This window comes from Camelina sativa, chromosome 19 (assembly GCF_030686135.1).
Source record: "Camelina sativa cultivar CO46 ecotype springtype chromosome 19, ASM3068613v1".
NCBI classification, from domain to species: domain Eukaryota; kingdom Viridiplantae; phylum Streptophyta; class Magnoliopsida; order Brassicales; family Brassicaceae; genus Camelina; species Camelina sativa.
Genome location: NC_141898.1, coordinates 1350834 through 1363149, shown reverse-complemented (window position 1 = coordinate 1363149; position 12316 = coordinate 1350834). Strand labels below are relative to the sequence as shown.

Here is a 12316-nt window from a genome sequence, read left to right as displayed (position 1 = left end):
CTCTCGCAAACAATTTGTGGCTTCTTTTAAATTCTCCATAACCAGAAAAAAAAACAAAAAAAAAAATCAATATTCTTGAAAACAATGGACCAAGAACAACCTCCACATAGCCCAACCGGCCATAGTCGCTCACCCCCATCATCATCCGCCTCCGGTTCCACCACATCTGAACCGGTTCGGTCACGATGGTCACCTAAACCGGAACAAATACTCATACTTGAATCGATCTTCAACAGTGGTATGGTTAACCCTCCCAAAGAAGAGACGGTAAGGATACGAAAGATGCTCGAGAAATTTGGCGCGGTGGGAGATGCAAATGTCTTCTATTGGTTTCAAAACCGGCGGTCAAGATCCCGCAGGAGGCAGCGACAGCTCCAGGCTGCAGCTGCAGCCGCTGCCGCAACCACCAACACTTGTGACCAGACGATGATGGTGAGCAACAGCTTACCACATCATAGTGGGAGTGATTTGGGGTTTGGAGGTTGTAGCACTTCTTCTAATTACTTATTTGGTGGGTCATCCCAAGTTCCTTCTTTTTTCCTTAGTCTCTCTTCTTCTCCTCCTTCTTGTTCAAGCTCCTCTTCCACTTCTTCTTCAGCTAGCTCTTCATCTTCTTATGGTGGCGGTGGATGTGATAATCAAAGCAATAGTGGCATGGAGAATCTCTTAACAATGTCTAGCCAAATGGGTTACCAAGAAGCTAATCATCTTCATTATCAACATCAAAGCTCAAATGTCGCATCGATTTTGTGCCCACCTGATCAAAACTCCCATTTTCACTACCAACAAGGTAAACACAAAACTCCCGAAAAAGAAAAGAAAAGAAAAAATAATAATTTGCATGACTCTTTTTTCTTTATAAGCTCAAGTGTTTTTGTCCCCTAAACCCTCTTCCTTTCCCCAAAAAGTCTCAAAATGTAACAATTATTTTATTGTAAAGTTGTTTTAAAGGTAGGGGAAAAAAAAATCCAATTCTGGGTGGGCTTCAACCAAAGAAACGTTCTTTTTTTTGTTTTGTTTTTGGCGACTTACTTAATAATTGCTTATTGGTTAATCATGCATCCGGTATTGCCTAACATTTTGTGAGAGCAAGCACTTTCAAACAATTAATAAGGTTTTATTTATTTATCTCCAGGAAAGAAACATCTCTACATCTCAATTTTATTAAAGAAAACATAGGAATAAAAAAGCTTCAGATGAGTTCCAACCAAAGAACTGACTCTTTTTTTTTTTTTTTTTGGTTTTAAAAGAAGAAAGAACTGACTCTTATGAGTAGTAGCTTAATTCTTCTTTAAAAAATGCCTTTTTAACAACTGGAGTAATTATCTAATCTAATCTTTCTTACATAAATAATATAATATAAGAAATATGTTTGAAATTCAGGGGTTATAACGGTGTTTATAAACGGAGTTGCGACAGAAGTGACGAGAGGAGGAATAGACATGAAAGCAACGTTTGGAGAAGATTTGGTTTTGGTGCATTCCTCAGGTGTTCCTCTCCCTACCGATGAGTTCGGTTTTTTGATGCATACCTTACAACATGGTGAAGCTTATTTCCTGGTAATTAATTCAGTCTTGCTTCTTTTTTTTATTGCTGATTGAATTCCTCGTGAATATATATATATATTTGTAGTATATTGTTTGGTTTTGAGCAAACGTACTCTTTTATTCTTTTTCTTTTTTTTGGGTTATGTCGTCTCTCTCTTTCTCGATCCTCACTTTGGTGTTGAAAATAGGAAATGAGATGGAACCCAATTGGGGTAAAGTCCTAAATTGTCTGCTGAAATATTTATTTAATCATAATAATTTAATAAATAGAGAAAGTCTTTCGTAAGAGAAAGCGAATTGATGAGTGTCGGTTTGTGCAGTCAATGAATATAATTATTTTTTTCTTTTAAAAAATTACATGAAATTTTCTGTAACTGAAGTTTTGTGGTTTGACGAGGTCTTTTTTACGTTTGATTCAAACAAATATTTTAAGTTTTTAATTCATGTTCTTAATAACATTAATGCTGAAAACAACATTTCAAAAATAGTTGTTCAAATCGTAATAACTTTGTCATCACAATACAACTCCTTCCGGATTTTTTTACTTGTCATTCTAGAGCTTTGCAAACAAATTAAGAAAATAGATCAATATTCTATTATATCTCTTCTTTAATATATTTTCTATTTTTTTTATTGATTAAAATATTAAAATAATTGGGATAAAGTTGGTATTTTGTACAAAACATATGCATTGGAAACTTAAAATGACAAATATTGAAAAACAAAATATTTACGAATGACAACTAAAAAAACCAAAAGGAGTATAATTTTATGGTTTTGATCCATTTTTTTCCTACTCCGCTTGGTCAATTATCTTCGATAACTTTCATGTTCTAACGTAAATGTTTATGTTTACTACTTCTATTGAAGAAAACGAAACTCTACATAGATAACTTATGTATGAAAGATCACATCTATATATGTGTGTGTTGTCTCTTCTGTGCCTTCTTTTAGAAGTAAGACTATATAGTTTTCGGTTATACAGTAATATTTTATAGTTGCGGCGTGAAATATTTATTTGATTTCCTGGCGAACGAAACATTGGGAAAATATACACACACTCTCTCTTCTCTTGATCACATAAACATATCTCTTACAAATTTGAGTTTTAAAGCCTGATTTAGCCTTCCCCTCCTTCCTTCAAATAAGTCGATTTTATGGGATCCTATCAAGAGAACTTTTAGTTGTTGTTTGTTTTTTCTACTTCTTTTTGTAATTTATAAAATATCTTCTTTTTGTTATTTGTTGTTTTCGTTTTGTTATCGACAGGTTCCAAGATAGACATGAACTGGCTTTACTCTTATGTGGTGATGCAACAGATGCCTTGTTTTTCTACCTTAGACTTTATTGCAACGTTCCATCCATTTTTTTCTTTTTCTTTTATAGTCTATATATATCGTGTAATCAAAGTTTATTCTGTTGTTTTACATTTGTAATTTAATTTCGAATATATAAGATGAAGTCAAAAAGCTCTTCTAAGACAAAGAGATTTAGTATGTACGTACTATCAATTTAGGTATTTAGATGTAAGATATGAATAATTGATTTGCAATAAAATTTGTGTCTAGGGATCTTCATGTTCGTGTGTACGTAGAGAGAGTAATGATCAAATAGTATTGAAATTTAAAAAGAATCGAGACCTCTCAGATAGATGGCCATGGTAGCATGATGTGAAATCATTCAAGTGGAAATCGCAAGTCAGAAATACAATTAATTATAAACTAGGATCATAAACTACTCCTAGACTCCTAGACTCCTAGTCAATCTAACAAAAAAACTAGCTTGACTATATTTAGTTAACACAAAACATTAATCCCAAAGTGCAAGATCAATAGACTTGTATGATTAGTGAAAGTAAAAAGTAGACATATTTGCTTTGAGTTTATCTGGTTAACAACTATAGTAGGACAAATTGTCACGTGAATTAATTAATCATTATAAAAAAATATAGGACTCCGCTTATTATATTTATGCAATTAATTTTTTTTTTTTTTAAAGATAATAATTAACCTCAACATTTTAAGATAAATCGTTATTCTCACTTATTAATAAGCCGAAAAAGAAAGCCCGTAACTAATTTGCTGCTTAATTATAATACTAAGTGAATCCTTAAAGCGGTCATAAGCTTCTTCACCTCCTTTCACTTGGCAATTTCTCAAGTCACTCGATAATGCGTATCTGAGACAAAAAGAGAAATTTAACAAATCTTACAAAGCAAATGCTCACATAGTACTTAATAGATCTCGGCTAGGAAAACTGATTAAAAATAAATAAAAATTAGATTGGTCATAAAGTTGTAAATGAAACGCTTAGTGATCTGATTTTAAAGCGAATTGAAAATGTGTATATCGATCAGTACATGTAATTTGAATTATTTTAGTTTTGAATTGAATTAATTTATTAAAAAGGAAAAAAAAAGCATAAGACAGCTGGGTTCATCAGATTTTGTATTCTTGTCGATTCCTGCTCTCCGAAACACAAACCTTGATTAACAACTTCAAGCAAGATCTTAATCGGATAGTTAAGACAAAAAACTTATTTTTTTTGTAAAGCCAAGTTCTGCCATTAGATCTAACCTTGTAAACATCATATGAAAGTATTGATTTAACGTTCACTTGATAAATTTGAAGGACAAAATCTATATATTTGAAATCATGCATAGACAAATCCAAGATATTTTTTTATATAAAATCTTTCATCGCTCTCCGTAATATTATAGGGTGGCACGAACACACACATATCTGCGTCTATACATGTATATTTGTTATTAAGAAACATATATTATGTTAGGTTTGGATCTAGATTATATCACAATAAACAACCATATATATACATGTACTAATCGAAAACACATACACAAAATTAAATCAATAAAAAATCCATACTAGAAACGGTATTCGTGAAATGATGTAGTCATGTTTATTTGTAGTTATATGAATTCACAAAATTTTGAACAATTAATCTATTTTTTATCAACTTTGCAAAATCTAGATTTATCTTCGGTTGATTCTCTAATCTTAATAACAACAACAAAAGTCATCAGTTTACTAGATCCCCTAATTATTTTACTTGCGAGTTGCGACAGGAAAAAAAAAAGTTTTTAAGTATGTTACATAAATTTTTGTAATGGGATCTCATAACGTTATTCTGTATAGTGTTATCAACCTCAATCGTAGTTTGACTAATTTTGGATTGAAGAGATCGATAAGAAATAAACAAGGTTACAACAACTGAACAGAGAATATGAGGTAAATCTGTGTTGCCAATATTTATACAATAATATTCACTAATGTTATAGTATTAATATAGAGAGAAGACGATTATGTAGATATTAAAATTCGAATTAAGCGATAAAATAAAGCCACTAGGTGACAACACCGACCATTATAACCAGTAGCTAGGAGACGCATGTTTGGTTAATTCTTGATTTCCGAACTCAAAGAAGAAAGCATATGTATATTGAATTACTGATCAGTTTAGACTTACATATATGGATCTTTTCAAACTTAGTCCACACAGCTTCCTATAGGCTTCCATGCCGATAATTAGTACTTAAACTTTATTATTTTCCGACTAATTTTGTATAACTTAGGACATACTTAGGAGAAACCAAACCTTTTTAGCATTTGTGCCTCCCACATTCTATATCTATTCTGATTATTATTTTATTTTTTTCGTTTGCTGGTTAGAAAGTATGCAAGATTTGTCTGACTATAATTTTATTAAATACTATTATAGTTAATGAATTGATTATTCTCATTATGCTGATAATTATTTCTCTGTTTCTTGTCTATCATAGGATTATTTAGGTTATGTATGTTAAAAAAAGATTTGTATAGATCCATGAAGTTCTCTTTTATAGGACGAACCCAAAACTGATCACTACATAGTTTTAACAGTAAATAAATTCGGCAGTGATTAAAATGTATGTAATCAACAAACCAACCATACGGCAAACAAAAGTATCAAAGTTACAATCACTTGACCAAAAATGCTCACATAATCTCTTTTCTGTTGGCCCAGCCCAAAAGTATCAAACTAAAATTAAAACCGATATTAAAATAGTTATTCTTCTACTATTGAGATCAAGCTTGGAGTAAAGGATACCACAGTTGAATAATGTCCAGCGTAGCACTTACTGTGGGAACATGCATCATAAGATCTCAATTCAGGATCATATATGGTAAACTTGCGATTCCCCAGATATGTAATTGTATCAAAAAGAACTAGTGATTTCCTCTTCTTCAAAACCGCAACAGGAGTGACGCATAGACTAGCATATGGCTTTGGCTTGAGAGACATTGGAGGAATAGTGCTGAACAATTGAGGATCTAGATTCAATGAATAGATTTTTTCCCAGATCATGTCTGAATTGTTTAATGACCATATCTCTTGTCTTAGCCACTTTGTTTGCGATACGCATAGCCGATCATTCAGGTTACACATAACAATATTCTTAGAATATGACGAAGGTGCTTCAGGAAACGGAGTTTTTAAAACTATATGAAAAGTTTCTGTTTGAAAATTAAATGATAATATTCTTGTTTCCCCAATAGACTCATCAGTAAACCAGTGAAGTGATCCATCTAAGTATACTGGAATATGGTAATTAAGAATACGACAAGGAGCAGCGGTAACATACTTCCAAGTGTTTGTGCTAAAATCAAAAACTTCACAGGTTGTAGTGTTTTCAAGGCTTATCTCAAATGAATTATACAGCCAAACTAGCTTGTATGTGTCTGTGAATTTGTCTTTCCCAAATCCTAGACTACACAATTGGGCATGGTCATTCATAAAATCCCATCTTTCTCCATTTAACGTGTCGAGAACAACTGCTTGGTATCTCGATTATGGAACATTTCGAAACCATCTAGTAACTGGATTGACCACATAAATACAACTGTCGTGATTGTAATAGCACAACATACCGTCACAACTTCCAGATACTGAATATGTGTAAATAGGAAAAAGCGGGTCGTTCTCAAAATGAGTCTTTTTACACGTGGGGAAAAGAATAGGAAGTTTGATCAAATCCGATGAACTCATTGTAAATATCCTTATTACGTTTTCCCTGGCGATAATAGTATAATCATCACTAAATTCACGGGGATTGATGATAAGGATATCAGGATCTTGTGATTGCCGATAGATCAAATTTTTTTTCTTGAAATATTGAGATTCGATTATAAAGTTCCACTGTACTGACACAAGTTTGAATCTGAGCAATGATTTTACTGGAAGTTTCTCTAGAATATGTTCGACTACGTCAGGGTGCAGTTCCATTTCGTGACTGGTGTTTCGATTATGTGCTTCGTTTATATTGTTTCGAGTTGATGACTAGTTGTTATCTTTTTTTCTTGTTTATGATATTTCACTCATGATCTGAAGCATACACAATTTATATTTGAAAACATATATTTATGTATCTCATATCTATAAAGCCTTGAATAGAACTAAATCTCTAAAAGAGATTATGTTAATTATTTTTAATTAGGTTTATAATGATAGTGTGATAGCTTTTAGTTTATAATATTTATTCTATAGATTTGAGATCTGTCAATTATCCAAATAGTTTTTAAGTAAGAAATTGTTTATAGTAAAGTTATACATATAAATATATATATATATATATATTTCTTAAAGAGAATGTATATATGTATATTATGTGAAGTGTATATATAAATATGTGTGTATTTATATCAAATCTAAGTATTAAATTGTAGATATATATATATATATATATATATATATATGTGAAGTGTTATATAGATTTGATCTTAGGTGCATTTTCCTCTCGAATGTTATTTACGAAATCTAAGTAATAAATTGTGATTTTGCAACACATGTTGTTGTAAATCTACAAAAGATCAAAATATATATATATATAAGTCATAATTGTTGTAATTATAGATTTCAGAACATGATACATGTATCATAAGTTGATAGGATTAGTTATGTATTAATATATCTTATTATATAAAGCTTGATGTCAAAATTACTCGTTAATAATATCATGATACGTGTTACTTGTCTCAATAAGATGTTGTCAATTCTAAATTTACTAAAACATTAAAAAGTAAAAGTTGTAAACCTATTGTAAAAAGGAAATCTGCTAACTATCAATATTTGTTTATTGTTTCTTTTTTTAATATTTAAATTTAATTATGTTGTAGTATTTTTAGATTTTGGTTATATTGTTTAATTAAATTTGATTTCTTATTAGAAATTCATGATTTTTAAAATATCCTTTTTATATTATTTTGATTTTTTTTTCTTTAAAAATATTTAAAATCAATATTTATTAAGCAAAACAAACTTTATATAATAAGATATTCCTTTGTACCACATTAATTAATAACTTGAGTTAGGTTGAAAGGAAAAAAAATTTTAAATACTGATCAAGCTCTTTGTTAAGTCAGAGAGAAAGATTCCATGTGTTGAAAAGTAAAATATTTGTTTTGCCCAAAAACAAAATCCATGTAATATTAGATCAAACGGTCAGGGTCCGCCGGATGGTTGGAGCAACGGCAGATCTTCTACTTTTTTTTTTTTTTTTTCTACTTTCCTTTTGCTTTTACTTTCCTTTTAATTTGCTTAATAAATTTTCAATAATGTTAAGTTTCCTTTCTTCTCATGTGTTGGACTTTCTCTAGGGTTTTTTGTATGATAACCAATTAAACAATATGATCACATTGATCCGCGCTGTGAATGCAATGCTCTGTTCGGCAAACTCTTGAAGAGTGAAAGCGATGGTGACCCCGACGATGTGGACATTCGGGTTCAAAGCACGAATCGCTTGGACTGTCGCCAAGTTATTATTAGTGATCAGCAAAGTGTGACCCTGTACTAAGGAAACCGCATTGTGAGCCTGATCGATTTGTGCATTAGTATGAAAGAATATCGGTGATGCTTCTTCTTTGACCAATGCTTTCGTCACCTGATCTTTCTGAATTGAACTAATTTGCGCGACGATGGAAGCAATTTTGTCCGCCATTATCTTTTTTGGTTTTTTTTTTGTGTTAAACTTTTTCCTTTCGAGTAGGTTTAATTTATAGCTAGGCAAAGTGATTTTAATTACCACTGTGTAGAAAAAGTTAATTGTGATGAAATGGTGACTAATGCGTGTATACTAACACTACGTACACACACAACATTATGAAATGGTGACTATTGATGATGATAAGTGAATTTTACAATAACATTAAGTTTCCTTTCCTCGCTCATTGTGTTGCACTTTCTGTCTTTCTCTAGGGCTTTTTATTTTATGATAACCTTATAAACTTAAACAACTAATATGATCACATTGAATGATCAGCAAGTCTGATTAGACTTTAAAAAAAAAAATATTATTATCAGCTTTTAGCCTACAAACCTCGTTAGTTTGGAATTTAGTAATTTACAAAAGAAGAAGACAAGAAAAAAGTCATGATTTTGAAAGGGGGTTACATGAGCTTTTGCTGTTGGCCCAAAGTAATGTAATCCAAATGATTGTGGGCTTTGCTATATTGTGGGCCGTGTAAAAGACGTGGCAACTCATCAAATAATCAGATCTGTTTTTACTTTGGAAGTGCTTGAGAATTTCACAACGTCGGTTCTCAAAAACTTGTGCTTATGGGATTTGATTAGGTCACACACACGCAACATTGTTAAAATTAAATTTATTGAGTTGTCAGGTTTCATCCCACGTAAACGTTGACAGACCAACCGACGATGTGATTTGCACATTTAGTTTACATAATTATATGGACTTTTCATATAAATGTATTTTTTATGTTAATTAACTGAAGTATCTACATTTATACAAGGGATTAATTATTCATAAGTAAACTACAGACGTTACGTTATCTATATGAATAACCAGGAAGTCACTTAAGAAATTTTTTTATACTACTAAAAAAGCTATAAAATAGTTAAGAAAACGATTACACACTATGTGTCTTTAATATTCACCTAAAAAAATGCTATAAATTTCGTGGCCCAATAACATAATTTTTTTACTGTACAATATTTATTAAACTCTTATCTTGAGTCAAAATTTGATAAATTCCATTTAAACAATCATAACGTTTTGACCATTTTCTGACTACCATTAAGCCATTAATTATCTAATTTTTCACACAAAACTTTTTTTACTATTCCTTTCAAGATCAGTGATCCCGGAAATATTACTCGTTTTTACTAAATTAAAACTATATTAATATTGACAAATAAATATTTTTTTTTTCTTTTTTTTTTGAGTAATGATAAAAATAAATCTTTTGGGTATGTATAACAAATTCTAAGATCGTTTCTTTATCGCCCCGCGTCTAAAGATCAACGACGACGACTCAGTTTCTTCCTTCACAAGCGAGATAGAGAGAGAAAAAGAGTAAAAGAGCGTGTTGTTGTCTTGTTTCTTCTTCTTCTCCCTTTGGGCGTTTTCATCGTTTCTCATCTACCCCCTCACAATTTTCTTATCACTCTCACAAGTCTCAACTTCGTCACTTTCTCGGGAAAATTCTCCTAATCCCTAAAACCTAGTTACAGAAATATCTCCTGGGTTTTTGAATCTTACACGATCTTTCTTCTTCTTCTTCTTCTATGAATCTGTTCATCGTAAATTCAGATTCTTGATATATATGATTTCCTTTTCTCCAATCTCTTCTCTTAGTTTCTCAGAGATGGTTGAGAGATCAAACTCACGTTTTCTCGCAGTAATCATCACTCGTAAACCTATAATTTTCTTGCTGATATCGATCCTCACCGTCGCATCTTGGTTCTTAATCTTTTCTTCCACAAACCCTAACCGAGTTCTCGACTACATCTCAGTATCAGAACCCACAGATGCACCTCTCATCATCATCAAGAACTCAAACAGTTCTCCTCAGAACAACAACGCCTTCTTGCCAAATCCCCAAAACAGAGAAGGTGCGGAAACAGAGGAAACCAAAAATGAAAACAGAGGAGCGACAAAAACAGAGTCATTCATCAATGAAAACAGAGCCAAAACCCTCCAATGCATCGAGAAGAATGTTTCTCCTTCTCCGACGCCATTGAAAGTCTACATGTATGACATGAGTCCAGAGTTTCACTTTGGGTTATTAGGTTGGAAGCCAGAGAGAAACAACGACGTCGTGTGGCCTGATATAAGAGTCAATGTTCCTCACCATCCAGGTGGTCTTAACTTGCAGCACAGTGTTGAGTATTGGCTAACATTAGATCTTTTGTTCTCTGAGCTCCCAGAAGATTCTAGAAGCTCTCGTGCTGCGGTGCGTGTGAAGAACTCGAGCGAAGCTGATGTAGTGTTCGTGCCCTTCTTCTCTTCATTGAGCTATAACCGATTCTCTAAGGTTAACCAAAAGCAGAAGAAGAGCCAAGACAGAGAGTTACAGGTAAATCAAATCCAAATATTTTACACCTTTTGTTTTCTTTCCTTAAAAAGTTTAATTCTTAACATTTTCGTACTGAATACTGATTGCTTAAACGTTGAAAATATACTATATTGCAAAGATTCTAGTATAATACGCATTTCTAACATGTAACGTAAGTGTTATAATAATCTTCAGATAATATAACTTGACATGGATCTGAATTTATTGATAGGACAAATTGGTGAGATATGTAACGTCTCAAAAAGAGTGGAAGATCTCAGGAGGGAAGGATCATGTGATAATGGCGCACCATCCCAATAGTATGTCCACCGCAAGGCATAAGCTATATCCGGCGATGTTTGTGGTCGCTGACTTTGGTAGATACTCGCCACGTGTCGCTAATGTTGAGAAAGACATTGTGGCTCCATACAAACACCTTGTTCCATCGTACGTTAATGACACGTCGGGATTTGATGACCGTCCGATCTTGCTCTACTTCCAAGGAGCCATCTACCGCAAAGCTGTGAGTAGTAGTACTTTGCTTGCTTATGTTACACGATAGCTCATTATCTTATTTTTATATATGGAGTTTGAAATTCTAGCTAAGTTCCCATAGATTTTCACAATCTCATTAAGTTGATATATCCGTTAATTTAGTGGGTTTAGAGTTTTAGACTGTACTACAGTAACTTGAGTTACAATCATGTAGGGTGGACTCGTGAGGCAAGAGCTATACTACCTTCTAAAAGAAGAAAAAGGCGTCCACTTCTCTTTCGGTAACGTACGAAATCACGGCATAACTAAAGCTGGAGATGGAATGAGATCGTCCAAGTTCTGTCTCAACATCGCAGGGGATACTCCGTCGTCCAACCGCCTCTTCGACGCCATAGCTAGTCATTGTATTCCCGTGATTATCAGCGACGACATTGAGTTACCATACGAGGATGTTCTCAACTACAACGAGTTCTGTCTCTTTGTCCGATCATCCGACGCTTTAAAGAAAGGGTTTCTGATGGGTCTTGTGAGGAGCATTGGTAGAGAAGAGTATAATAAGATGTGGAAACGGTTGAAGGAAGTTGAGAAGTATTTCGATTTGCGTTTCCCGTCCAAGGATAACAACGGAGATGATGCAGTTCAGATGATTTGGAAAGCTGTTGCGAGGAAAGCCCCTTTCGTGAAGATGAAGGTTCATAGGTTTCAAAGGTTTCAAAGGCCTTTTTAGGGTTTTCCTAATGAGATTTTGGGAATTTGACAAACCCAAGAATATGTTAATTTAGAATATATATATAGTTTAGGAATATTTACATTTATCTAAATATATAATTTACATTTACATTATCTCAGTTTAGGAAATCTCTTATCCGCATTCTCTATATATATAAGAGAGTGTAACATTATGATCCGCATTCTCTTTCGCAT

The 12316-nt window shown here is 32.7% G+C and overlaps 2 protein-coding genes and 1 pseudogene across 3 annotated transcripts; 2 read left to right on the top strand and 1 right to left on the bottom strand.

Moving 5' to 3' along the window:
• LOC104763992 (WUSCHEL-related homeobox 11-like) lies at positions 1 to 3032 on the top strand. 2 transcript variants are annotated; one of them, XM_010487411.3, is made up of 4 exons: positions 1 to 511; positions 599 to 790; positions 1384 to 1559; positions 2817 to 3032. In XM_010487411.3, the coding sequence occupies exons 1-4, from the start codon at positions 85 to 87 to the stop codon at positions 2826 to 2828; spliced, it is 807 nt and encodes a 268-aa protein (XP_010485713.2). In that variant the 5' UTR covers positions 1 to 84; the 3' UTR covers positions 2829 to 3032. The 2 variants fall into 2 exon arrangements, with proteins under 2 accessions (XP_010485713.2, XP_010485712.2); XM_010487410.3 differs by having other exon boundaries at positions 1 to 790.
• A 2462-nt stretch (positions 3033 to 5494) lies between these two features.
• Positions 5495 to 6907, bottom strand: LOC147920046 (F-box protein At1g11270 pseudogene; annotated as a pseudogene).
• A 2934-nt stretch (positions 6908 to 9841) lies between these two features.
• Positions 9842 to 12235, top strand: LOC104767315 (putative arabinosyltransferase ARAD1). The gene is made up of 3 exons (XM_087501946.1): positions 9842 to 10918; positions 11130 to 11420; positions 11607 to 12235. Exons 1-3 carry the CDS (start codon positions 10166 to 10168, stop codon positions 12117 to 12119), a joined length of 1557 nt encoding a protein of 518 aa, XP_087358072.1. The 5' UTR covers positions 9842 to 10165; the 3' UTR covers positions 12120 to 12235.
• Positions 12236 to 12316: the final 81 nt, after the last annotated feature.